This window comes from Pithys albifrons, chromosome Z, assembly GCF_047495875.1.
Source record: "Pithys albifrons albifrons isolate INPA30051 chromosome Z, PitAlb_v1, whole genome shotgun sequence".
NCBI lineage: Eukaryota > Metazoa > Chordata > Aves > Passeriformes > Thamnophilidae > Pithys > Pithys albifrons.
The window spans coordinates 81,073,330-81,100,261 of record NC_092497.1 but is presented as its reverse complement, the minus strand read 5'-3'; the positions used below and the strand labels follow the sequence as shown (position 1 = coordinate 81,100,261).

The 26,932-nt window shown below is 42.0% G+C and overlaps 1 protein-coding gene across 2 annotated transcripts in view; it reads right to left on the bottom strand.

Annotated features, from left to right (window-relative positions):
- The window catches only part of SHB (SH2 domain containing adaptor protein B), a 74,797-nt gene that overhangs the window by 9,067 nt on the left and 38,798 nt on the right, over positions 1-26,932 (bottom strand). The window contains exons 4-6 of one of the 2 annotated variants that reach the window (XM_071580267.1): positions 21,441-21,612; positions 17,311-17,430; positions 6,533-9,408 (exon numbers count right to left, since the gene is read on the bottom strand). In XM_071580267.1, coding sequence (XP_071436368.1) covers positions 9,225-9,408; positions 17,311-17,430; positions 21,441-21,612 — 476 coding nt within the window. In that variant the 3' untranslated portion in view covers positions 6,533-9,224. Of the gene's footprint in view, positions 1-6,532; positions 9,409-17,310; positions 17,431-21,440; positions 21,613-26,932 lie in introns of those variants that run through there. The other variant, XM_071580268.1, reaches the window with a different exon arrangement.

Below are 26,932 nucleotides of genomic sequence, written 5' to 3'. Positions count from 1 at the left end.
GTCCCTGATTTGCATGATTTCAGTTTAATATCACATTTTAAAAATAACTACAGCTATGATTCCTCTCTCATTTGCACAGAGATGAATCAGAAGAAATTGAAGCTGATGCAATGAAATGTAAAACGACAATCACAATTCAACAGGAACTCAACAGACACAAAAGAAACCAAAGTTCAAGTATCCAGATGAATACTCTTACATTGAGCCTCCCATCTACTGAATGTTTATTTCTGCATTTGAAATTTGATCTGAAACAACCTCCACCTACAGGCAGCACTGACACAATATAGGTCACCATTCAATATAGTTGCACAGGGAAGTTCTCTTTAAATAAACAAGCAAAGAAACAAAACACAACCAACTAACCAAAACAATTTTCATCACTGTAATTCTTTACTGCCTTTGCAGAAGATGAAGTGCCCCATTTCAGCCTATCCAGAGAACCACAGCCAGCAGGAGATAAAACAGCTGTGCTTATTGCCACACAGAAAAACCTCAGCTGTTGCTGTTCAAGACAATCTTTCCACCTACCCTGAGGACAGCCATACAGGTGGGTATTTCCCTCTCAGTTCAGTCAAGAGGGAGTCTTTTTTCTGGTACTCAAACTCAAAATTTTTTTTGGTTAGTCAGTGGTGGTGGTTTTGTTTTTGTTTGGGTGGTTAATTTTTTTGTTTTGTTTTGTCTGTTTGTTTGTTTTTTTGAGGCATGATTCTGAATCAACAAGTCAGTCTCAGTCCTGTGGTAAAACAGCAGGTGCATAGTGATATGGTAGGCCTGAGGTTAAGACTGGAAACCAAGGCAGTGGGTCAGGATTAGGGTCAGAATCAAAGAGGTACAAGCCTATGAGGTACATAGGTGTAACAACTACATAATTGTGATGTGTAGCACCGGTAGGGGCCAGGAGTGAAGTCTCAGTTTAAAAGCAGCTTCCAAGTGAAAGAGGGACGTGCTCTCACTTTTAGCTTTGTTCACAACAGCTCCTCTAAGTGACAGAGCAGACCCTGGACTCTTCAATTCAAATCTTTTAATTCAGCTTATACTCAGCACCTTGAAATCCAAATAATTCAGGCAGTCACATGGTGAGGGCATAAAAGACAATAAGGAAAGAGACTGTTTAATTTGTTTAACAGAGGTGAAGAACAGCCTTAATAACAGCAAAATTGGTGCAACTAATGGCTGGAGGATGGCTGTGCCATAGCAATCATGAAATTGGTAGTGTTTTTGAGTGTCAGAGAAATGTGGATGTGGTTAGTAGAACTGCTACCCTGGACTTCTGGAGGACAGACTTTGGCCTAGTTGGCAGAGTCCCTTGGGAAGCACATCAAGAAAGATATTGAGGTGCTGCAGCAAGTCCAGAGAAAAGAAGTGATGCTGGTGAAGGGCCTAAAGGGTAAGTTGTATTAGAAGCAGCTAAGGAAGTTGTTCAGCCTGGAGAGAAGGAGGCTCAGAGAGACCTTACCTGAAAGGAGGTTGTAGTGAGTTGGGGGTTGGTCTCTTCTCCCAGGCAACCAGTAGCAAGATGAGAGGAGATAGCCTCAAGTTGTGCCAGAGGAGATTCATGTTGGACATCAGGAGGAATTTCTTCTTGGAAAGGGCTGTTAAACATCTGAATGGACTGCCCAGGAAGGTGGTGGAGTCACCATCCCTGCAGGTGTTCAAGAAGTGATTGGACGTGGCACTTGGTGAAACGGGCTAATTTACAAGGCTGTGATCAGTCAAAGGTTGGACTCAGTGATCTTAGAGGTCTTTTCCAACCTAAATGATTCTTTGATTCTGTGCTGTCTTGAAGGGCAAAGAAATCTAGGCAGGCTGGATACCTGTCAACAACAAAATCTTAAAGGTGTGGGAGCACTGTCCCTCTGTGCCAAAAGACAAGTTGCAGGGCTGGGGGTGGAGGAAAGAAAACCAGTCTGAACAGAGAGTTTTGGCTGTAACTCAGGGGAAAAAAGAAGAGTCTATGATGTTTGAAAGAAGTGGCAGTCCACTCAGGAAGACAAAGATGTTCTGAGTTTATGTGGAGTGAAAATGGAACGGGCGAAAGCCCAACTAGAACTTAATTTGGCTACCACAGTAAAAGACAAAATGTTCCTATCAATACGTCTGTTAGGCTGGAAGACACAGATGGGGGACAGAAGGATGGCCTCATAATCCAAGGGGAAAGAGTTAGAAACCTGCACACCACTTAGACATGCTCAAGTCTATAGGGCCAAATGGGATCCACACAAAGATACTGAGGAAGCAGGTGGAAGGGCTCGCTGAGGCATTTTCAATCCTTTACCCTCAGTCCTGGCTAACTGGGGATGTTTCAGTTGACTGGAAGTTAGCTAATGTGATGCCCACCTACTAGGGCTGGAAGGGGCACCACAGGGGAAGGTCATGGAGCAGATCACCTTGAGTGCCTCACACAGCACATACAAGTCATCCAGGGGATTAGGCCCAGCCAGCAAGGGTTTAGGAAAGCCAGATACTACTTTACTAATGTGATCTCCTTCAATAACAGGGTGGCCCCCTTAGAGGATAAGGGAAAGGCTATGAATGTCACCTACCTTGACTTTAGTTTAGGCTTAGACACAATTTCCCACAGCAATTTCCTGGAGAGACTGGCTGTTCATGGCTTGGAAGGGTGCAGTGTTCACTGGGTAATAAAGTGGCTGGATGGCTGGACCCAGAGGCTGGTGGTGAATGGAGGTACCTCTGGGTGGCAGTACGGACAGGTCCTTCTCTAGATGCTCAGTTTTGGTGCCAGTTCTGTTTTAGTGTCTTCATGATCTGGATGAGAGGATCAAGTTCATCCTCACCCTCAGTCAGCTTGCAGACAACACCAAGTTTGGAGGGAGTGTCCATCTGCGGGAATGTAGGAAGGTCCTGTACAGGCATCTGGACAGGTTGGCTCAAGGCCAATGGTATGAGGTTCAAGAAGGTCAAGTGCTGATCTTGGGTCACAACAACCTTGTCCAGTGCCACAGGCTGGGGGCAGAGTGGCTGGAGAGCTGCCCAGCAGAAAAGGACTACTGGCCAGCTGAGCATGAGCCAGCATATGCCCAGGTGGGCAGTGCCATTCTGGCCTGTGGCAGCAGCAGTGTGGCAGCAGGGCCAGGGCAGGGATTGTCCTCAGTCCTCAGCACTGGTGAGGCTGCACCTCGAGTTCTGTGCCCCTCAACTCACAAAGGACATTGAGGTGCTGGAGCAAGTTCAGAGAAGGGTCAATGAAGGGTCAATGAAGGGTCTGGAGAAGTCTGATTAATGGCTGAGAGAGCTGAAGTTGTTCAGCCTGGAGAAAAGCAGGGTCAGGAGGAAACTTTTCTTCTCTGTGACTACCTGAAAGGAGGCTGTGGTGAGGGGGAGGGAACAGCGTCTTCTCCTAAGCAGCAAATGAGAGAATGAGAAAAAGCCTCAAGTTGCACAAGGGATGGTTTAGACTGCATATTAGGAAAAAATTCTTTACTGAAAGGGTTGTCAATCATAGACCCAAGTGCTTGGAGAAGTGATTCAGTTACTGTTGCTGGGGATATTTAAAGGAGTGGCACTTAAGAATGTGGTTTAATGGTGGATTTGGCAGTGAAAGGTTAAATGGTTGGACTTCTGACCATAAGGGTAATTTCCCACCTAAATGATTCTGTGGCTATATGGAAATAAGAATATTTTCTATGTATGGACATAATAGAGAGAGGTGACCAAACCTTACAAGTTATCACCTCAATAAATGGATATAATTAGTGGAGGTAATTAATAAGATGATTTCAGAGTAAATTTACTAAATTTGCACTGAAAGGAGGTTATGAATAAACAAGAGAAATCAAAGATTGTTTATGTGGCCCTTACTTTCATAGAGCTGATAATCATGTTGAACACATGGTCCACCCTGGCCACATGAAGTTACTAACCAAAATCCTTTTATTATGATTTAATACAATTATATCACATAACTGCAAAAATAATTAGCAATAATTAATAAGGAACAGGGAGCACTGAGTTAGTTTTTGCAGTTAAAGACCAAATTGAAAGTGCAGAGTCTAAATAGAGTCAGATCATGTGTGATGTCAACAATGAGCAACATGACCTTCCTGTTTCACAGGATAGCTCAGGAGAGAAGTTGGTTTGGTCAGTATAGGTGACTTCCTTGTTTTGTATGGGAGACCACATGGTCTGAGAGAAGTCAAGAGGGTCACTGTAGCAATTCCAGCCCTACTATGTGTGGTCTGTAAGGATGTAGGGCTCCCTCTGCTTCTCCCAAGGCATTCCTGTAATCTCCCCTTTTCCCCTCCAGGGTTTTGCTCAAGGTCTCTTCCAAATCTTTCTGAATTCTCCTCGTTTTTTTATTCTCCCCTCACAATATCTTTCTCTAGGCTATCTCTTGTAGATCTCTTGTGTGTCTCTCTTGAGGGACCCCAGAAAACACAAGTTGCAAGCCTGACTCCTTATAGACTTACCTAAATTCTCTCAGTGTTTCACACTTGAGTCTTGCCTCACTGGCATTGACAGTCTGCCCTTCCTAAAAGTATCTCCAGACTTTTTCCATGACACTTTTCCAACTTTCATAGAGGTTAACAAGTTGTTTACTCTTATATGATTCCTTTATTCTTCTCCATTCTTTCATAGCTAAATTTCAGCGAGGCCCAGCCCATACCACCTGACACACAAGTTAGCCCTTATCTTACAAATAATCCTGTAACTCTTCCTATAGATTAATTTCAAGTAATCATCGAGTTTCAGTCATCTCCACGGCTTTTGCAACTAAGTAGGTTTCCAATCACACTGTTGATGCTTCTACCATGGCTAGACCCACTGTTTCTTGGAGGCAGACCTGGGGAGAAGGTTAGTATAGTCAACTTGCCAACAAGCTTCATCAAGCTTGTCTCTTGGAACTGTCAGCAGCAATAAATGCAATCTAGGGAGCCTGAAAGCACAGGCAATGTTTGGACTAATCTTGTCACTGAACTAAATACAAGGTTGTTGCTGCCCCTAATTTTGGTGGGTATGAAGGACCACCTTACAAGTTTCGTTTTCACCTTAAAAGGACGTGTTTCCAGCCTCAACCAATTGGAGTCAGACCACTGTACCTGGGGTGGGATCACTTGAGGTGATATATACCTGTGTCTTTGAATAAACTTTGGATTTGCTTGAACATCATATTGCTGTGTGCAGTCTCACTAGAGCCTGGTCTTCAACACAAGGTGCTGAGCACTGAAGTCAGCACAGCAACTCTGCATTGTGCATACATGGTTCTCAGTGTAAGGTCAAGGCCTGACACAGGAAACCAGTGCTGCAGAAAATGGGACTGTACATGGTCATCCTTCGCAACCTGTGAACATCCTTTTTCAGTAGGACTTTGCTTTATTTCAGATCAACAACTTTGTTCAGCTGCTGTGATTTCCTTACTTCCTTTCTTGCCTTCTTACTGAGGATTCCAGCAGTAAGTGATAAAAGGAAGTAAGTTACAGTATTTCATCATTGCAGATCATTAAAAAAGAAAGAATGTTTGAAAAACAGTTGACTCCCAGCTTTGAATTTCCTTTGGCTCTTGCTCAGACTAGGAGTACAGAGAGGTCTATTTCACTTCTGTTTTGTTTTCTCCCCTTTGCAGAGAGATAGTGTCGCAGCATGTTAGGTGAGGATTGATTGATTGAATTAATTAATTAATCAAGTGTTAAGACCCCCCTTGTTCTTCTCAGGAACCACCTTACATATGACTTGAGGACAGCAGCAGAGGACTGAGTACACCAGAGCATACTTAGCAGGTAGCAGGGTTAAAGTGGAATGAGAGCCTGGATAAGAGATGGCACTTGCAGACTCCACCACCATTGCCACACAGTGTTTGTGTTACCAGCTTGAACCATGACACTACAATGAAGTGCAAAGCCTGAACCTCATTGGGAATGGTGAGAAGCAGCACACAAGTGTGCCATTCTCCAAGTTCTCTTCAGAGCATAGGTTCAGGTTATGTTCTTTGAGAAGCTGCAAATGTGTAGTTTGTACCTTGCACATAAGACAACCCTGCACTTTGTATCCTGTGTCTAAAGACTTAAATTTCAGGGTAAGAGAATAATCTGTTATCAACTAGAGAAACCACGGTGATGGCTACTTCCACAAACCTGAATGGTTTTTCCAATTATGGAACAAGCTATAAAAGGTAATCCTGGCCACTAAAGCTCTCTTACCCTTCATACAGATGTTTACAGCTTTCATCATGCTGTGAAATACTCATAGAAGCCTAATTAACACCTCATAACATCTGCAAAAATGACTCACCAGTGTTATGCTTTGAGCAGCAATAACTGGATTCCTGGACACCACTAGCAATGTCATTCACACATGCACCCATGTCAGCCCTTGTAAAGGTGCACATTATCTAGATAATTAGGGCAGAACTGACACATGATTTTCCAGACTCCAAAGCAGATTATAACCTAATTACTACTTTCACAACAGAGGTAAGACACACAAACACAAGTTGTTCTGAAAGGCTGCTTCGCTGTTCATGACAATCTGAGTGCACAATGACAATCAGAGGAAGAAACAGGAGAGGTTTGTTTTTAAATCAACTTTTAATGTGCTATATAGGCATGATCACCTACAAGATCTTCCACCTATATGCAATACTACACACTGTTACCACACTGCATTTTCACTGTACATTAAAAAATCTGGGAGGAATATTCCTTCACTGGAAAAATATCATACAATCACTTAAATAAACAAAGACAACATTACAGTGCAAACAAAATCCTGGTTTTATTTATTCTGCAATTACTGGGTACTTTCTAGATGTCTTTTAGAAAAAAAATAAAAAACCTTCCCATGGACAACCAATACTTTCTGAGATGATTTCCTCTTGCTGAACCAAGAACCTTGATCTGATCCTTGAAGCTGTAGTAAGCTGTATATACATATATATGAGGCATATTCATCTGATTTGTATGAAGCAATGAATCCCAACCCAGAATCTGCAGACAGCAATAAAATGGCACCTGCTGGCTTTATTTGACTTTTGATCAGACCCCTGATAAGAGAGGTCTGGTACAATAGTTATCCCCATGAATTAAAGACAAAGTGCTTAAGGAAGCCAGGCAAGGCCTTGGTTAACAATGCTGTTGGTTTCTACTTGTAATTGCTGTTAGACAGAGTAGGGGCATACTCTTGTTTCCTTTAAAGGAGAAGAAGAACAGACCATGGAACAGAAACAATGTCAGATTCAACATGGAAAAGAAGAAATACAACATGTTTCTGTCCCAAGGGACGGCAGTGTTCCTAGAGCCCAAAAGGCAGACTCAGACAAAGCAGATGCCACCTGATTCCTAATTTGTGTGAGCTCTGCCACCTTCATAAACTCCTACTCTGGTGAGAGTGTATGCTAACTTAAAAGTGCCTGCATGCTCTTGTAAATTGGGTGATGTAAGGATAACAAAGAGTTCTACAAAGACTTCAGGGAAATAAAAAATGCATATAAGTGAGTACATGAAAAAGGGGGTGTTTGGTTTCACTTGGAGAGGACTGTTATCTCTTCTTCTCCATTGTGTCATCCTTCTCTCAGAAAACCTGTTTCAATGCAGCTTCAGATTCTGGTTAAGACAGGGACAGTTTGACCCACTACTGTTGCTGCACAGAATGACACTGGGCTCTTCACATATGTGTGGTCCACTTCTGTTAAATCTGCATTGGATGTTATATAAAGAATAAGGCAGGCTTAAAAAGAAACAACATTTAGCACCGGTGACATAGGGGTCATCCTTGAGATTCTTATCCGATTAGACAATAAAATGAAGCACTACTTTTACAGGCAGTAAGTGGTTATTTCATTACAATTTTCAGATTTGCACTTCTTTCTAAGCATACATAAAACATAGTAGCTAAGAAAGCTGAATTAAATAGCACACAATTTCACAGTCCTATTGCAGTCTGTAAAATACATAACCTGCATATAACCAGTTTGCTACTATAACAGCTGATGGGTTAATGCACGACATTCTAGACATATGTGGGAGATGGCACAACATGAGGACTATAAGGCTATTAATTCCCCAGTTTCAACTTGTGCACAATTACAGTTTTTCATCTATCTCATTGAATGAGCACATAGAGTATGTAAAAATTATGTGTCAAGTGGGTGGGCAATGAGCTGGCAGGACTAAGAGAGCAGCATCTACAGTACTTCTGGCTGACAGTGACTGAAATACAGCAGGAGGCTTCTGCTCACGGTGAAAAAGAACACTGGCCAGAAGGTATGTGTCAAAGGGGCTGTGTTTTAAGAAAGCCTTGGGTAGACCAGAAACCCAAATTCTGCTCTGCTACATATCACAGTTCTCACAGCAACAAAAGCCATCTTGTGGAAGGGCAGTGTGACACACAAGTGTTAGTCTGCTATATCAGCAGGACCGCTGTTCAATCCAGATGAATGAGCAAGTGAAGATTTTGCCTACTAAAGCTTTATAAAAGCCTTTACCACCCTCATGCATAAATACTAACCCACATATCAAATTGACTTATCCTAACTATTCAAAACATTATGGTGTAACTGCCCCAAAGAGAATTAGCTGCCTGTACCTACGAATGAAACTTGCAAATGAAGACAGTAAACATTAAGAGATTATTGTACCAAGAAAGATAAAAATATATAACAAACTACTGTTTAATTACGTCCCATATTTAGCAATTGACCATGATTCACTCTCACAAAATTACTTTAAGATTGTGTGTTGACTACCCCAAGAACCTGCATTAAAAAATCCAAAACCCATCAAGCTAAGTGACCAGAGCTAGAGACTCATTTGCTAAGCAGCTCCTTCTCAGGTCCATTAAGAACATGCTAAGATCCCTAAGAGTTAGGTTACTTTTTCTCATGGAGAAGTTTCTCAGGGTAGCAAGAGAATAGAAGTTGTTGGTTTTTTACTGCCGAGAAGAACTTGTTGGTTCTTTTAAAAACATGAAGGAACAACTTTTGTTAGGAAGCATTTTCATTCACATAGAAGGTCTGGGAAGGTTATCTGCTCTCCTTGCACTAAAATAAGTTTTCTTTCTCTTATGTAGCAACACAGTTCTAGAGGCATGCTTCAGCACAAGAGTATCATACATACAGTCCCATATACAACTCTGCAGAGAGCCCACATTCACAAGACTAAAGGCTGCCACTCCCCACAACAGGCTCAAGCTCTGAATTCTGGCATGAATTCTGTGCAACCCAGCTTACTTCTCACCTCCCATCCACAGGAAGGGGTGAGACTAGGTTATTAGAGTGTCCGAACAGCCACAGGGTAGAGCAAGGACAAGTGTTCTGCTCCTTTGATAGGCAGCTTTTTTGTGGTGTAGTAGTGGATGACTTCAGGAACACTGTCAAAGGGAGGGCTGTTCTGACCCAGGATGTATTTCTCTTTGGTTTTCATCAGTTTCATGTGCATAAAACCTTGACTGCTCCTGCAAGGAAAGCAAAGTATTAGTTCATGCTTGTGCACAGGGAAGCATCACCGTGATAGGCTCTCCTTATGATGTAGGGGAATGTAGGAGAACAAAATGAAGTAGTTACTGGTTGACATGCCAAGACAGTGGCCAGACTGACAAAATGACGGTCAGCTGCAAACCCCCATGGACAGTCCAAATCAAAGGCAGCCTTAAGTACTTTTGTTTTCAGCACCTATACTGCCTAGTTCCAAGTGCAAGGCTCTCTCTCACTCTGGAATTGATCCAGAGGTGTGCCAGAAGACAACCCCTTTCTTCACCCATGGCCCCACCCCTGCCCAGACCCACCAATGTTTTCTGTGAACACCTACTTTTCACTGTAGCTAATCATTTACTTCTGGGCACTAATATAGCATTGGTGCTGGCCTGACAGAGGCCTGAGGGTCCCCTCCTTAGACACAAGCTGGCCATGAACCTTGCTCAGCTGAGGAAAAGACCTGTCCTGTTCTATCCTTGAGGGCTCAGGATAGACCTTACCCATCCCACCCTGGCAGTAACTGCCCAGAACATGTCTCTGTGCATAATGTGGTGGCTTCAGCTGGGAAAACTTGCCCAGATGAGCACATTCCAAGATTAATGACATAATACTGCACTGTACAGAGCACTATACTGAGCAAAGGCTGCTATCATGCAGCCTTTCGGTAGGCAGAAAACATGGTGTGATTTCCACAGAAGTATTCAATTCCTGAATAACCAGCCTGCCGGCACAGTGCACTGTCACTTTGAGGCAAGGTTCATGACAACACAGGCAACAGAAGAAAGGCATGGCAACTACCCTGCCTGGTCTTGCCAAAGCAACCCATCCAACATACTGCCAGTCTGTTGGTAGAACTCACACTGGTATACAGGACAACAGGTGGTAATGCTGACCTAACTCTTCCCAGGAATGACCCCTCAGAGTCTGCTGTCTTCAGCATGGCATGTAGGCTACTTCTATAGTGTAGTGTTTAGCCAAGACAACAGAAGAGCGAAGAACAGCTCCTATAATGCAAGATGTCAAATGAGGTCTCGAGAGGTGTTACAGCTTGCTTGGTGTCCCAGTCTCTAACTTTTTGGCTCCAAGCCATTGTTTCTTTCAAGTGTGTCCAGGGGCAAAGACAACAGTGTTAAAAGTGGAATTGGTCTGTGTCAGCAAAACCCCCACAATTTAAGATGACACAGACAGTTACAGCAGCAAAACAAATCATGCCATGTTAAAAACATTTTCGCTATAATCTGTCATTTTCAAGTTAACAGGTGCAGCCTTTCCTTTGGAAGTGCCTGTACCATAATCAAGCTGGTAACTTTCAGATGTATTCAACAATTCTCTGCTTAAGTGAACCTTCCTGGTGAGCAGAAAACAATGCAGGCACTGTAATTATAGCTCTACATGCTTAAGATATTGCTTTAAATATCAATTTCTTAGTGGAAAAATATATTTTTCAAGTCATAATTGCCCTAAAAACTATTTCACTTATATAAGAGTGACTTATCTTTAAATATTTATTATGAGAACAGAGGTATTGTTCTCTTTCTCCAGTTCCCTATGCATCTGCTTTGCTACAACATGCCTTAAAAGTGTGCTAATTTCAGAAACATAGCAGGGACTGGAGAACAAAAGTGCACTTTAATGCAGAAAGTGCAAAGACACATGCCCTTTTCAAAACAGAAAGACAATGCATACAATGTAAATAAATTGCAACAAGCCACATATTCATGATGGACAGCTATTTCTTCCCTAAGAGTGGCACTTGGTGGTTGAGCTTACACCATATTATACCTGTGACTACCAGAGTTCCACTAATGAACAAAAAGCATCTCCACCATACCATGACAGGTCAGCCTTTTGAAAGACCACACTATTTGTGAAAATGAGTTAAAATAGAATGTGACATTTGCCTTATTTAGCCATTGAATTGCTAATAATGGATCATTTGCAGCAGCTGCCCAGGGTACACCTGACACCTCAGGCTACAAGCTGGGTGTTAAAGAATGTGTGAGATAGGCAAGTGTTCCTGTCTTCACACCAATGACTCACCTGTGATCACTTCCCTCCGAGGAGTCATCAGCACCTTCACTCCCAGCCTGAGGGGTCATGTCTGCTAATGGGCCATCAAAGATTCCAAAAATATCCCATGACTCACAGAGTTAAATCACTCATTGTCAAACTTCTGGCCCTGGGGGAGGTACTGGGTATTCCCATCTGAACCTGACCATATATAATCTTGGGGCTTTGGGATTTCTGGTACCACTCATTGGATTCAGAGGAGAACCAGAACCTCAACAGGACTGTGACTGCCACTCTCAACCGAACTGTGATCATCACCCTCACCAACAGGTTTTCCTTTCCTTCTACTTTGAACTCAGCATGGGGCTAACGAACACCATTCTGTTTGTGCCCCAGGGTGCTGGGTTATACATCTGGGATTTGTGGGTTCATTGTGAATTTATTGTAATCTTTTTATTAAATTGTAACTCCGACTTGTAATCTCTCTTGAGTCAGGTTCATTTCTCCTGCCAGTTTACCTTTTAAACCAGCACAGCAGACAATTCTCATCTTCTAGAATGAAGAATAAATTAAGTTGGAAGAAAATCATCTTAGTACCTTGAAACCATGCCCTTGAATTAAACACTTGCAATGGTATAGGATCTGAAACTGTTCACATCTACACTAAGGAACCTCCCCTTCTCTATTTGTCCTTGTCTCACAGACTCCCCTCTTCTGGTATGCATGGACTTAGAGAATCAATGCATTTAGTAACTGGCAAGGGTAGAGAGCATCTACACTTGATTAACAGCACTACTGCTGCTAGACCAGTGACTAGGATTAAAGGGAGACTGTGAGAAAGGAACCTGGAAGCCATACTCCTCCCCTCTTCCTCTCCCTCAAACCCTTTCAATTTAAGTGGATTACGGAAATTTCAGGTAGCAATGGGGAAAACAGCCCCCTGGTTGAACTGCTTGTAAATCAGTTTCTGCTTAGGTTTTGAAGCATTGTTGGAGTCTACATGAATAAGTGCCCGACAGTGAATAGTCCTGGTTTGGGAATGCTGATTTCTCAGTTCTTTCAAAAGCAATACCTATTAGAACTGCCAGACTCATGGTTTTCAAAGAAAAGAACCTAAATGGCAATCCCAAACTCACATATGTGGACACTGATGAAAGCCAGTACCTTGAAGAGATGAGACACACATTTTGCAAAAGAAGATGCTGGGATCTGACTTAGGATGTGATATTCTATGTGAATTCTGAATGTCATTGTGGTTTCTCAGATGTTGCAGTAACTCTTCCACAACTTTCAGTTCAATTGAGGAAAAACATTGACAAAACCGTGCTACTACTCTTCCTATTTCTACTTTATTCTCTCGTTTTTGTAACCATTCCCATGATTTTCAAGAAGAGAATTGCTGGTTGCTAATCCCTGCACCAAATTGCTTTGGAACACTTAAGCACAGATGTTTTCACAGCCACAATGTTTGGTATATGACTAATAGTCACACCTTGTTTAAAATGTTTGGCAATATAACCATAAAGCCAAGTGACTTTGAATTACAACTTTCCCACAGATTTTCCTTCAGTTTTCAAAACCTGGTGTGGATGGGAAAGGAATTGTGTGGACAGCTCAACAGACTGATCTCATGCCTGAAGTGTGATAAAAGAACATTCAGTAAATACTAACTAGATATTAAACCCAGTATTTTTTCCAGAAAATGTTAATGGCTTTGAAACATTAATTATGTTCACAATCAAAAAGTTTTGCCAAGACTTCTGAATACCATTTTTGCCAAGGAAAGTGTTGTTTTACCAGAACAGATTTTCTGCATTCATTTTTGATGAAATGTCACTCAATGAGCGGAAAAAAGCAAGAGGTTTGCACTAACATTAAAAAACCCCATTCTAGCAATGTAGGAAACATATATTGTGTTGATTTCCATTCTAAAGTGATTTTTCAATTAATAATTTTAATTTATATTGCATGCTGTCAGTTTGAACAAAACCTATAATGTTTCATGCCAATGTACAGCAACAAAGAAACAAAACTTCCTCTGGAAAAAAAAACCCTCACTTTTCTCCCTCAGATGAAAAAAACTTTGAAAAATCTTTTACTGGAGACATTCAGAGGCTTGCCTGTCCACTCCTTTTTCTGTTTCAGCTCCGCTTTTTCAAGCACAGAATACACAACACCAACATTCTACACCTGACAGACACTGCCTCCATAGTAAAATAATGTCTCTTTCCCTACAAGCAAGGGCTAGTAGTGTTCACTGCCACTCAAGATCCATTTTTAACAACCAGTTTCCATCTGGTTGAAGGTCCTGAGGATGTTTAGCTTGTTAAGGTTCTGGAGAGTGACAGAGTCCTTACTGTGTGCTAACAGCCTCCTGGGCTATTGCCTATTATTCTGATTTAGGCTGACAGCAGACTAGTAATACACTTTTAAATATTTTTAGTCAACCTCTGATTGAGAGAGCCATCAAAAATCCCACTACCTTGATGCCAGAGAGGTTTTTGATTTTTCAATTTTCATATTTTGTAGATTTTAGGAACACAGTAAATGTAGCACTGTAGATTTTAGTGGGTTAATATTTAGCAGCTTACAGTATAAGGTCCTAGTACCTCTACCCCTGCTCCAGAACAGACAGCTAAGATCTGCCAGCTATTTAGTCCCTTTCTCAAGGTACAAGACTGGAGGACATCAGAGGGAAACAAAAACACAGAGCAGAGTGACCCGGAGCACTGGAGAGCATCCAAAAGACCTTTATGTGCTGAAGAAGAGGAGGCGGATGAAGACAGAGGGTCCTGATGACCCTCAGTCTCAATTCAACAGGAGGTGGGGACTGAGAGGGGACAGAGGTGGAAGTGGACATGTGGACAGTAGTGATTGGATAGATTATATTATAAAAGCCATGAAAATTAAAGCTTGCACGCGCGAGCGTCGATGTATTCCTGGATGAGCGGGGTTGCTCATTAAAGTAACTACCTTTATCTTATCTCCTACAAAACTTGGCTTAGAGTCTTTTTACAGACTTTTACAGCAACAACCTCTTTACAAATTATATTGACAGGAAGAGACTCGTAATTTTTAGAGTATCACAATAGTTATAAGAACATATTGCATGTTTTAAATCAACTAAAAGGTGCAAGTGCAGTATTTTTTTAAAACCCAGAACTACTCAAAGTCTGTGTACTCAGCCTGGGAAAACAGGACCATTTCCACAGATCTTGTTGATGAAGAAGCTTTCCTTGCTGTTCCCTTTGCTATTCAGGGAAACCACATGCCTGTTTATGAGTCCACAGGTTCACCATGCCACCCTCTCTGCATTCAGCTCTGTACTTCCAGTGTCTACGATTCTGCAGAAACTATGTCACAGAGCAGAAAGAAATGACCATTACTGGTTTTGCTCACAGTTTTCACATTTAACTTGTGAGACAATCATAACCTAAAAATAAGAATTTCACATTTCACTAAACTGAAACGTGAGTCAGGAAATTAAGTGGTGCAGGATGGTGTATGCTGCTGCAAAGAGCCTTGGGAAGGGGAAAAACCTGACTGAAAGGATTAGCTAGCAGAGCCTGGTTAGTGGTTGGTCTTCACTGACCAAAACTGGAACATAATAACCCTATCCTGGGGTCCTGTTCTAGTGATAGTTTAGGTTGGCACCTTGAGAGCTTGATGTGCAGTGAAGTAATTGCTGAACACCTAAAACATTTTTGAGTAGTAAATAGCTTTCCCTCTCCTCTTTGCACATCTACTTCCAGCTTTTTCACCAGTCTGCTTGATAGCAAAGAACAGGTCTAAGACAAGAAAATTACAACTAGGCATTTCAACAGCAGCCAGAGACTGGGATTCCTGGTCACAGCAGTTACCAGGAGTCAGGTTCTCTAATTTTTACCCACACTTGTGCAATTAAAACTGGGTTTAAGGAGAGTGTGTGGGTGTGAGGGAGCCAAAAATCTACAAACCTGAAGGAATACAGAGAAGAGGAAACATGAGGAACAATGCAGCAATGCAGGGCAGATGGAGGAGGTACAGGAGAATGTGTAGTTGCACCTTGGGCCTTTGGAATAATTTTGTTCTGGGAAGGGAGATCATATTCTTTCCCTCTTCTCCTATGGAGAATTTAAACAAGTAGGCTCAACTCCCTAGATCATGATCCGCAGAGAGATGCTTTTAGCTTCCTACACTTGCCGCTAACAATTCCTTGTTTCTAACTGAGATGAACAACATATGAATGTGTATATCAAAACTGCCTTCTTCATTGCACCCAGAAACAGCCAACCCACATGCAATTAAATGACCCTGGGTAAACTGCAGTATCTCAAAATGACAGACATTGACATGAGCAACTTAAACTACCTCAATGACTGTTTTATGTCCAGATGCATTTTAATTTGGCAGTGAAGCTATTTTGAAGCCTATTTCATTATATTTGGAATGAAAATTTTTGGAAATTGAATCACACAAATATCTCACACAAATTCCCAGTGCAGGTTAAGCCTGTCTGGCCCTCCGGAAGTCCAAAGTCCAATAGTTTCTTGCTATTGCAAAACACAGTCTTCAGAGATGTCTCCATTGCACAATACTCAGTTTTATACTAAATCACAGAATCACAGAATCGACTGGGTTGGAAAAGACCTCTCAGATCACCAAGTCCAAGCCTTGGTCCAACTCCAGTCCCTTTACCAGATCATGGCACTCAGCGCCACGTCCAATCTCAGTTTAAAAATCTCCCGGGATGGTGAATCCACCACCTCTCTGGGCAGCCCATTCCAATGCCTGATTACTCTCTCTGGAAAGAATTTTTTTCTGATCTCCAAATTAAATTTCCCCTGGCAGAGCTTGAGCCCATCGTGCCCCCTTGTCCTATTGCTGAGTGCCTGGGAGAAGAGACCAGCCCCCACCTGGCCAGAACTTCCCTTCAGGTAGTTCCAGACAGTGCTGAGGTCACCTCTGAGCCTCCTCTTCTCCAGGCTAAACACCCCCAGCTCCCTCAGCCTCTCCCCATAGGACTTGTGCTCCAGTCCCTTCACCAGCCTTGTTGCTCTTCTCTGGCCCCGCTCCAGCCCCTCAATATCCTTTCTGAACTGAGGGGCCCAGAACTGAACACAACACTCAAGGTGTGGCCTCACCAATGCAGAGTACAGGGGAAGGATCACTGCCCTGATCCTGCTGGCCATGCTATTTTTGATACAGGACAGGATCCCATTGGCCTTCTTGGCCACCTGGGCACACTGTTGGCTCATGTTGAGCTTCCTGTCAATTAGTACTCCAAGGTCCCTCTGCCTGGCTGCTCTCCAGCCACTCTGTGCCCAGCCTGGAGCGCTGCAGGGGGTTGTTGTGGCCAAAGGGCAGGACCCGGCAAGTGTTACCATCTTTTAGCTTTTCAAATATAGGTAATACTTGGGTAGGTTCTCATTGCTATGTTTTGGGAAACAATATTTTGCTACTAGAGAAAGAAAAACCCCCAAACCAGAGTAAAGTGGTTTTAGTTGTTCTTTGGGGTTTTTTTAGCATGTGTGTGTGTGTGTGTGTGTTGGTTTTGTTTTGTTGTTTTTGTTCATTGTTTCAGGCTTGTTTTTATTTTCAGAAAAAGCTTGCCACATGAAGCTACAGAACAGACTTTAAATCACTGTTACTTAATTTCAATATAAAATCAGGGTATCATTCTTCCTTTCCCCCTGAAACAGAAATGTATGGTATCCCCAAACTGGAAGGTACTCATTCAGTGACTGTGAGTGTACATCACGCAGACTGACAGTCCCAAACTGTCCTTCAGAGCTGAGCCACTGCAGAAACAAACTGGATTGTTTTTGTTTCTTGCACCAGAGAAGTTATGGCATATAAATACCATTTATTATGTTTTACTGACAAGTACTTACTTCAGTGAGAGAGAATAGTCATGCTTGCTTGTTTGACTATTTCTTACAAGGTAGCTACACTCTTTACATAAACGTAATAGGTTTTCTGCATCTGTCCGACTTATTGCTCCATGATACCATCTAGAAAAAAGCAAAGAGATTAATTACACACACAAATATTCCCACCCACAGTGCTTTTGATAGCTAAGTTCTCCGGGTATGAACAGTCGTTACCATCACATGGATATCTTTAAGATCTAACACATTACAGATAAAGAACCTTATCTAAAAGTTATCATTACAACTCATGGAGTCTTGTAGTTCCTGTCAGTTGAATGAAAAAACTTAGATCAGGAGACCATGTGACAAGACTGCTGTACAGTTTTATGTAAGAAACTCCCATTTAGAGCAACACATCATAACCTGTTTTGCAAGAAGCAAATCCATGATACACTCATTTGCTCTAATTCATCCCTGTGACACATCAGTTTTTTAAACTACCACACAAGATAACAAAATCACACATGGAGAACATGAGCAGTTAACTAGTGGAAAAGATTTTCAAAAATAAATCTTTGAAAAAGGAGAAAAGTGGTAAAGTGTGAAAATCTATAGCAAAGACATGTTCTGAACACAGCTGTGGCAGCTCAGAGTGCTTTATGTAAATCCCTGGTGGATCTGTGCAGTCAGTGTGATCAATTCAGGGAAAAAATGAAATCAGCAGAGGAGACGTATCATTCATTAAACTGACCACTGCAAAGAAAGAACCTTCTTAGCACATTCTGCTCTATACCAGCTTTCAACAGCTCACATTCCACTAGTAAGGACTTGACCCTTCCTGGAAGTTTCACAAGCAATGTTATGTATCTGGCCCTGTACTGGATCAATTGCATCTCTGAGGAAGATTTCTCCCTTCCTGCAATTGCCAGATGCACCTTGAAACATGATGTGACACCACCATGTCTGCCAAGGTACATATCAGAAGTCCCCTCTGTCTGCTCTGACCAGGAACTGTCACTGGTTTTGGGCAAAAACATTTCTTTCATTTGTTCTGTTGAATTAAGACTAAGGGAGATGCTCCAGTAAAAGCTAAGTGAATAAAGACCATGTGGATCCCTTTGACAGAAGTTGTGTTCTTAACTACCTTGTGCTCATCTCAGCTTCATTGTCAAATGTGACAACCGCATTAAAAAGAAAAGGTGGTGCTCAAATTAAAATTTCATTGTATGCCTTGTTACAACCAAAGTCTGCACTAGAGAGAACTTAAAATGTTATACTATTGTGTATTCAATACAAACTAGTAAGGGAGGCCCTGACAGCTTTGCCACTTCAAAATAAAACAAAGACACAGATACAAATGTTTTCAGGCAATGTTCTCTCTATTTCCCAATAGATATTTACTGCTGAAAGATATTTCTCAACAAGCAATTTAAAGGTTAGATGGTCTTCTGAGTGTGAGGAAATAATAACACAAGTGTGAATCAGAAAATGTGTTTGGCAAAATTTCAGAGCTATTTTCTATTAGCTAAAACCACCTTTCCTTTTTTTTCTCCCCAGACACCCAAACAAAAATAAAATATGACCTTGCCAAAATCAGGGAGATATCCCAGACTCCGATATTCAGAGAGAAGCATTTCTTATATGCTTCAGATCTGGTGTTCCCCAGCTGGCAGACATTTATGGAAAAAGAACACAAGGTGGTTTGAGAAAGAAAAACATGTTTTAAAGACCTGAAAGTAAAAGAGCAAAGTAGGAAGACAACAGTTGATGAGAGAACACCTGATTCATATTGATTCAGATGTGATGCATGGAAGCTGTCTTGGCTACAGCTGAGAGTAAACAGCAGTACCCAGACGTGTAATTGCTTGTGAGTCATATGTCTGTGTGAATGGGACACACAGACTGCTCCTGTTCCAGCTAGCTAGTGAGATAAGCATAGTGCTATACTTTAAGTTTGCAAGCAATTTGTTGTTTCAGTTCTATTCAGCCTGTTTGCCCTGGGCATGCTTTTTCTTGAATGTCAACGTATAGGTATTTGTGCAGAAAAGCTCTGCATCAAAGGTCAATGTTGTGATCTTAAAAAATGAAATGACAGCTTGTGAAGGACATCAAAGCAAAAAGCACAGGACCGCCTGCATGTCTTCTAAGATAGCCTGAAAAACATAGGTACACAAACATTAAGACAGAATTCAAAAATAATCACAAACTTTGACCTTTATCAGGATCTCCTCCCCAGATCGTAAGTACCCTGATTATGGTTTACAAAATATTCTTCCTGATGTCCTTTACTTTGTCAGTGATCAAGCTGCAGCCACTCAGGGGCCCCAGCTCCACTGAAGACAGGACAGCAACATCAATTATACAAGTAAGTATAACCAGTTATTACAGCTGATATAACGTACAACACTGCTCTGTTTCTGAGTTGGTCACACCAAAACAGGAAACCACCAGATCTTGATTATAAGGCTGGGAGGGATTCACTTTCAATAAGACAATGGAAACGGTACAACACACTTTCTTCTTTACACCGTAACTGAGGAAATAGAACAAATTAATTTGATTCCCCTGGGTCCAAGAACTATGAACTAAGTATCTAATTACAGATTCCTTAATCACAAAGCACTAAAAATATTTTCTTGATATACTAACACACCTTGGTATTTCTACCTGTTTGGGGAGTTTCCTAAGCTACTTATCCACTTATCAGCTTGGGTGTTTCCTTTCCTCTAGATCGTTTACTCCCTTCTACAGAAACAGACTCCATTTTTTTAGAAAAAGATGGCAAGGTTTGGCATGTGCTGTGGAGATGTCTCAGGACTAAAACTCGAGCAATTTGAATTATTATGTACAATGTATGGTACAACAAATCTAAACTCTTGCACTTTCTGATACATTATGTTAACTTTGGATTAATTTCAGGTTTGATCCTGCATACTGAAAAATCAAAAATAATCTCATGTCACTGATATTTGAATAATTAAAGGAAGAAAAACTATCTCTGCAGTTTTCAGGTGTTAATATCAATTGCAGCTATATGCAACAGCAGCTTTACTAAAAGAGAAAACTACACAACAATATATTTATGGGTCAAAATTATTTAACAGATACTCAACTTCCTGCACTACTATAAATGTATTTAGGGGGGAAGAGTATGGTGAGCTGGAGCTACCCAAATCTGAGGACCAAATTTACAGTAAAATTTATAGCCTTTTAGTCATTTAGCTAATAGCATTTCACAATAATGGTTACTACTTCCTCTGCTGGGGATAAGCACACAATCTGTCAATCAGCAGATGGTTCAGATACCGAGGTTGATTAGATGGAACATGACACCATGCAGATAATATTGCTTTCTGTTTCAAACTTAAGCTTCCAAATACTGCCTGTAAAATTAAATGTCAAAGAAAAAGGAATTCTGGAACTACCTGCCCTCAGGCACCAAGAGAGGAGTCTCTCCTACTGCAGATTTGGAGTGCAAAAGGATTATTAATCCTCTTAATACCACCAGCATTCAGGAACAAAGTATTCTCACTAAGGCCACATTCACATTACATGTTAAATTATGCCCTTCCTCGCCTGTGCAAAGAACTCTGTATCTAAGTTAGAATGACAGTTTCTGGACTGGGCCTGCCTTTAGGGATTCAAGACACAGCTTCCTCACTTCACTGCATGAATCCGTTGGCTTTTCAGTGCTCACAAGTATCAGTCTAACCTGTATAAATTGCCCCACGCAAAGATTTTCCTTTGTGCAACAGGAATTCTGGCCCCTTCTATGAGGCTGTATGTTTGGTATGATACAGAACAGTGGGTCATTCCATCATATTAGATATGGAATTCATGGAGCTTTAAAGTAGACTTTGTATTATGTGATACACAACTTTTTTCACAAATGCAACAAACCCAACATCATTGAAAGTGAAATAACAGCACATACTTGACAAATAAAATTCACTGTTCCCAATATGAGTTTCCCATTTAAGATTATTGTTTCCCCTAGAAAAGTTACTTACACTTTGCAGGATTAGTAAGAGTAGTTTTTTTGTGAGCACAGGTGATACTGAGGAAGGGAGCCAGACAGCAGGATCTGGGCACTTTCTGCTTCTGTAAGTGGGGAGGCAAAGAGCTAGAGAGCAATTACAGTGCTTACTTACATCTGCTTTTCCAGCTGAATAGTTGGATCTATTCTTTCTCCCAGGATTCCAGAAAATTCTGGACTGCCATGTCTGATGGGTTTAAAGCCTCCTCCAGGTGCTCTTAATTGCCTGTGCTGGTCATTTGAGGGAGAAGGAGATGCTTGGTGTTTCCCACTTCCGTTAAATTGGGCTGCAAGATAGACAACAATTACCTCTCCAGGCAAGGTTAAGAAGGACCTAAAGAGTTGTAGCACTTAGGTTTTACACCCCAAAGAGTACAAACATAGACTCCCTAGTGTTATGATGCACTGCTTTATCTACAGAGTTATTATAAGTAGCATGTAAAGGTGTTTCTTACTATGCAGACTAGTCCTGAAAGTATCTTGCTTTTCCAGTAAAAAATTCTACATTCTGCTAAACCTTCTTACAACAACTAGTACTTAGCATTTGTTACTTTCATCCCCCAGTGATGATGCTCTTAAACAATTAACAGTAACAAGCTTTCAGTCACCTGCCATAATTCCAGTAACAAACGAGTGAGAACATCAAGAAACTCAACTAGCCTCAGTTGTGCTACCATCCTAACAGTGATCTGGGTGCACATCCAGGCAGCTAACACCAATCAGAAATACTGCCAAGCAGCAAAGAATTAACAGCATATCCACTTACACAATGCTGCCACAAGAATTTTGTCTTTAAACACTAGGAAACAAAGAGATGAAAAGCAGAATGGCATTGGCTAGTTTCTATCACTAACTATATTATTCAAAGAAAAGCAGTATGACTTAAACTGCAAAGCTGCTAATTTATTAGAGCACTGCAACATGCCTAGCAAAGTACATAATAATGATGTCAGTATCCTCATTCTACATTTACAGATTTTACATATCTATAATTTTAAAATAATTAAAAGACACAACATAGGAACAGTGAAAGAAGATGCCGCATCATATTGCTCACTCATTGCCTTCTATGGTTTGCTGCTTCATCAAACAATAACATTATCAGATGCAGATGACTATTTCAAGGTCATCTAGTGGGCACTGGGCAGAAAAAACTTCATTGTATCAGGAGGTAAACAACACAATGTGCATCAGCACAAACACCTTAATCAGCTCCTCTGTGAGCTTAACAGCAATATGAAAATCATGGAATCAACTAAGTTGGAAAAGACCTCTGAGATCACCGAGTCCAACCTATGACCCAACACCACCCTGCCTACTAGACCGTGGCACTAATTACCACATCCAGTCTCCTCTTAAATATCTCCAGGAATGGTGTCCACCACCTCCCTGGGCAGCCCATTCCAATGCCCAGTCACTCCTTTTGTGAAGAACTTCTATTTAATGTCTAATCTAAACGTCCCCTAGTACTGCTTAAGACTGTGTCCTCTTGTCCTACTGCTGGTTACCTGGGAGAAGAGACTGACTCCCACCTGGCTACAACCTCCTGTCAGGAAGTTGTAGAGTGATGAGGTGACCCCTGAGCCTCCTCTTCTCTAGGCTGAACAATGCCAGCTACCTCAGCCTCTCCTCATAGGACTTGTGCTGCAGACCCTTCACCTGTCTCATTGCCCTTTGGACCTGCTCCAGCATCTCAATATCCTTCCTAAATTGAGGAGCCCAGAACTGGACACAGAACTTGAGGTGCGGCCTCACCAGTGCTGAGTACAGAGAAAGAATTACTTCCTTTGTCCTGCTGGCCACACTATTCCTGATACAGGACAGGATCCCATTGGCCTTCTTGGCCACCTGGGCACACTGTTGGCTCATGTTGAGCTTCCCGTCAATCAGAATCCCGTGTCCCTTTCCACCTGTCTGCTCTTCAGCCACTCTATACCCAGCCTGTAGCACTCCATGGGGTTGTTGTGGCCAAACTGCAGGACCCAGCACTTGATCTTGTTAACATCATACCATTGGATTCAGCCCATCTATACAGCCTGTCCAGGTCCCTCTACAGACCTCCCTCCTACCCTCCAGCAGATGGACACTCCCCCACAACTTGGTGTCATCTGCAAACTTGCTGATGGCGGACTCAGTCTCCTCATCCAGATCATCAGTGAAGGTATTAACCATGACTGGGCTGAACACTGACCCCTGGGGGACACCACTGGTGACCATCTGCCAGGTGAACACAGTCCCATTCACCAGCACTCCCTGTGTCCAGCCATCCAGCCAGTTCCTAACCCAACAGAGTGCCCCTGTCCAAGCGGTGGGCTGCCAGCTTTTCCAGGAGTGTGCTATGGGAGATGATGTCAAAGGCTTTGCTGAAGTCTGGGTAGACACAGCCACAGCCTTCCCCTCATCCACCAGGAGGATGACATGGTCATAAAAGGAGATCAGGTTGGTCAGACAGGATCTGCCCCTCCTAAATCCATGCTGGCTGGGTCTGATCCCCCATCCCTCCTGAAGGTACCTCCTGAAGGTACCATGTCATGGCACTCAGGACGATCTGTCCAATAGCCCTGCTGGGCAGTGAGGTCAGGCTGACAGGCCTGTAGTTTCCCAGACCCTCCTTCCAGCCCTTTTGGTGGATTGGCATGACGTTCACCAACTTCCAGTCATCTGGGACCTTCCCAGAGAGCCAGGACTGTTGGTAAATGATGCAGAGCAGCTTGGCAAGCTCTTCTGCCAGCTCCCTCATCACCCTCGGGTGGATCCTGTCTGGTCCCACAGACTTGAGAGGATCCAAGTGGCTCAACAGGTAACTAACTTCTTCCTCCTGGATTACAGGGGTGCTATTTGGCTCTCTGTCCCTGTGTACTAGCTCGGGAGGCCAGTGGTCCTGAGGGCAATCTGTCTTACTGTTGAAAACTGAGGCAGAGAAGGTGCTGTGCATCTCAACCTTTTTCTCATCTTTGGAAACTCTGTGTCTAACAAAGAATGGAGGTTTTCCTTGCTCCTCCTTTTGTTGTTGACATATTTATAAAAACACTTTTTGTTATCCGTAACTGAAGTGGCCAGATTAAGTTCAAACTGTGCTTTCACCTCTCTATTTTTTTTCCCACAAGACTTGATGACATCCTTAAACAGTTCATGAGTAGCCTGCCCTTTTTTCCAAAGGCAATAAACTCTCTTTTCCCTCTAATTTCCTGCAAAATCTCCCTGTCTAGCCAGGCCTGTTGTCTTCCCCACCAGCTTGCCTTTTGGCACACTGGGACAGCCTGCTCCTGTGCCTTCAAGATTTCTTTCTTCAAGTATGTCCATCCTTCCTGGACCCCTTTGTTTTTAAGGGCTATTTCCCAAGGTACTCTCTGAATCAGCCTCCTGAAAAGGCCAAAGTCTGCCCTCTGGAAGTCAAAGGCAGAAGTTTTGTTGGTACCCTTCCCTATTTTACCAAGTAATGTTGCAAGGAAAACTGAAAGGACCCCCTATAAAGTTATAGAACTCATGCATTTAGAGCTGAACTTACTGTAACACACACTCAATTGGGCATATGGCTGGTAGTACTTTGTGTTTTCAAGAAATCTATACATCAGAAAGGCAGCTGTAATGTTCAAGTTCAAAAAGATAATGCATAGAAACATGCTGGACATGGAAAGTGTTTTGGAGCTTTTTTTTAATATATATATGCTTTCATAATGGGAGTTAGGACACTTTCAAATTCCACCTCTACTCACAGAAAGTAGGCACAAATTACTGCAAAACTTAGACAAATGTATTAAATCATATTCTTAAGTATGCAGGGCAGTAATATGCTGGTTCTTTCTTAAAATATAAAATCAGATTAGCTTTCATTACCCAGTAATGAGGTCAATTAGCATAACAAGAAGAAACATTGCATGTGCACACTTGCCTGTGACATGTATGAACAGTACTATTATTTCAAATGTAAGAAAAACATCTGTAATTAGGGGACTCTGAAAACTGAGGAACTTATTGGTCAGCTTCTGACCAAGGAACATCTTTCAGGCACTGAAAAATTTGGTTCACAAAACAAGCATGAAACTCAGTTCTGGCTGTAAACAGCAATATCTTTACCACATAGGATCATAGAATGGCTTGGATTGGATATGACATTAAAGATTATCTAATTCCAACCCCTTAATGGCAGGAGGATGTCACCACAGGCAGTGATTCCACCCACTAGACTGGGTTGCTCAGAATCCTATCCAACCTGGCCTTGAGCACTTCTGGAGATGAGGCATACACAACTTCTCTGGGTCACCTGTTGCAGTGCCTCAACACCCTCTCAGTACGTAATTTCTTCCTAACAGCAAATCTAAATCACTCCTTTTCTAGTTTAAAACCATTCCCCCTGGTTCTATATTAAACTGCCTTTGTAAAAAGTAACTAAGATCAAGGTTAGAGGCAGGATCTATTCTCCAAAAACAGCAAAAAGTTAAATTTCAGATGTTTTTGAATGTTGGGGTTTTTTTCTGTTTGAAAAGCTCAGACATCTCTCCCCTCCATGCAGCTGGGAGTGTAAAGTTTTTTATTGCTGAGTAATTCTGTTTATCACAGGCATTTCAGTTACAAAATACCTGCTACCTGACACCTCCTCACTCTCCATATGGCCTTTCCTCCACATGGAGATCCAAGTTCAAAAGATCTATTAGCATACACTTAATGAGAAAGTTACTGAGCCTGTAACTCTACAAATTACTATCAGCTCACATGCCAGAGCAGACCATGTTGCTAGGAAGCATAAAGCAGTTTTCTTTGACCTCTTCTGTTCCACAGAAGCCCAACAAGAGGAAAGGGGATGCTGAGCAAGATGTTTCTTTTTAAGCAGTTTGTTCAGGTTCATCTATGTGTCTTTTTTTCCCACTCATTTCACAGGATAGATACTGCAGACATCAGCTTGGCTTGGAAACAAACACAATTCAACCACAACCTAAAAATGTAAGAAGAAATGAAGCAGACAGGCAGAATCACTTTCACAACAGGTGGCCACTGCACTACCCCACTGTTCTAGAAGAGAAACATATTTCTGCCAACCACATCCACCTCCCTGATAGGGAATCAGATCAGAAACATCCAAGAAGGATACTGTCACAACAGGCTCTGTTTACAGAACACCAACTCTGTATAGCTGTGGAGGGAAATCACTTCCCATTTCTGTAGTACAGCAGTATGCTAGCACACAGAATTGCAAAATCATAGATAATTCAGGAGAGGAGTGTGCTATGTGATCAGATCAGGTTGTTTATCCAACCACTCCTTTACATAGTACAAAAAAAATCTGAAAATGGTGATTGCAAGAGCTCCTTGGAGAATCGCTTCCAATGCCTAATCGTTCTTGCAGAGAAAAAAAACTTCCTGTATTGAGTCAGAACCTCTCCTGATTCATCTTATGCCTCATCTTCCCATTACACATCTGCTCATTTGTGAAGCAACTGGCTCCATTTTCTTGAGGATCTCCTCATAGGAATTGGAAAGTTCCCATTATGTCCCACCCAAAGTTTTCTCCTCTCGAAGGCAAACCAGCCCAGTTCTCTCAGCATCTTCTCACACATGCTGTCATGTGCTGCAGTATCTTGCCATTTTGGTGGCTCTCCACTGACAACA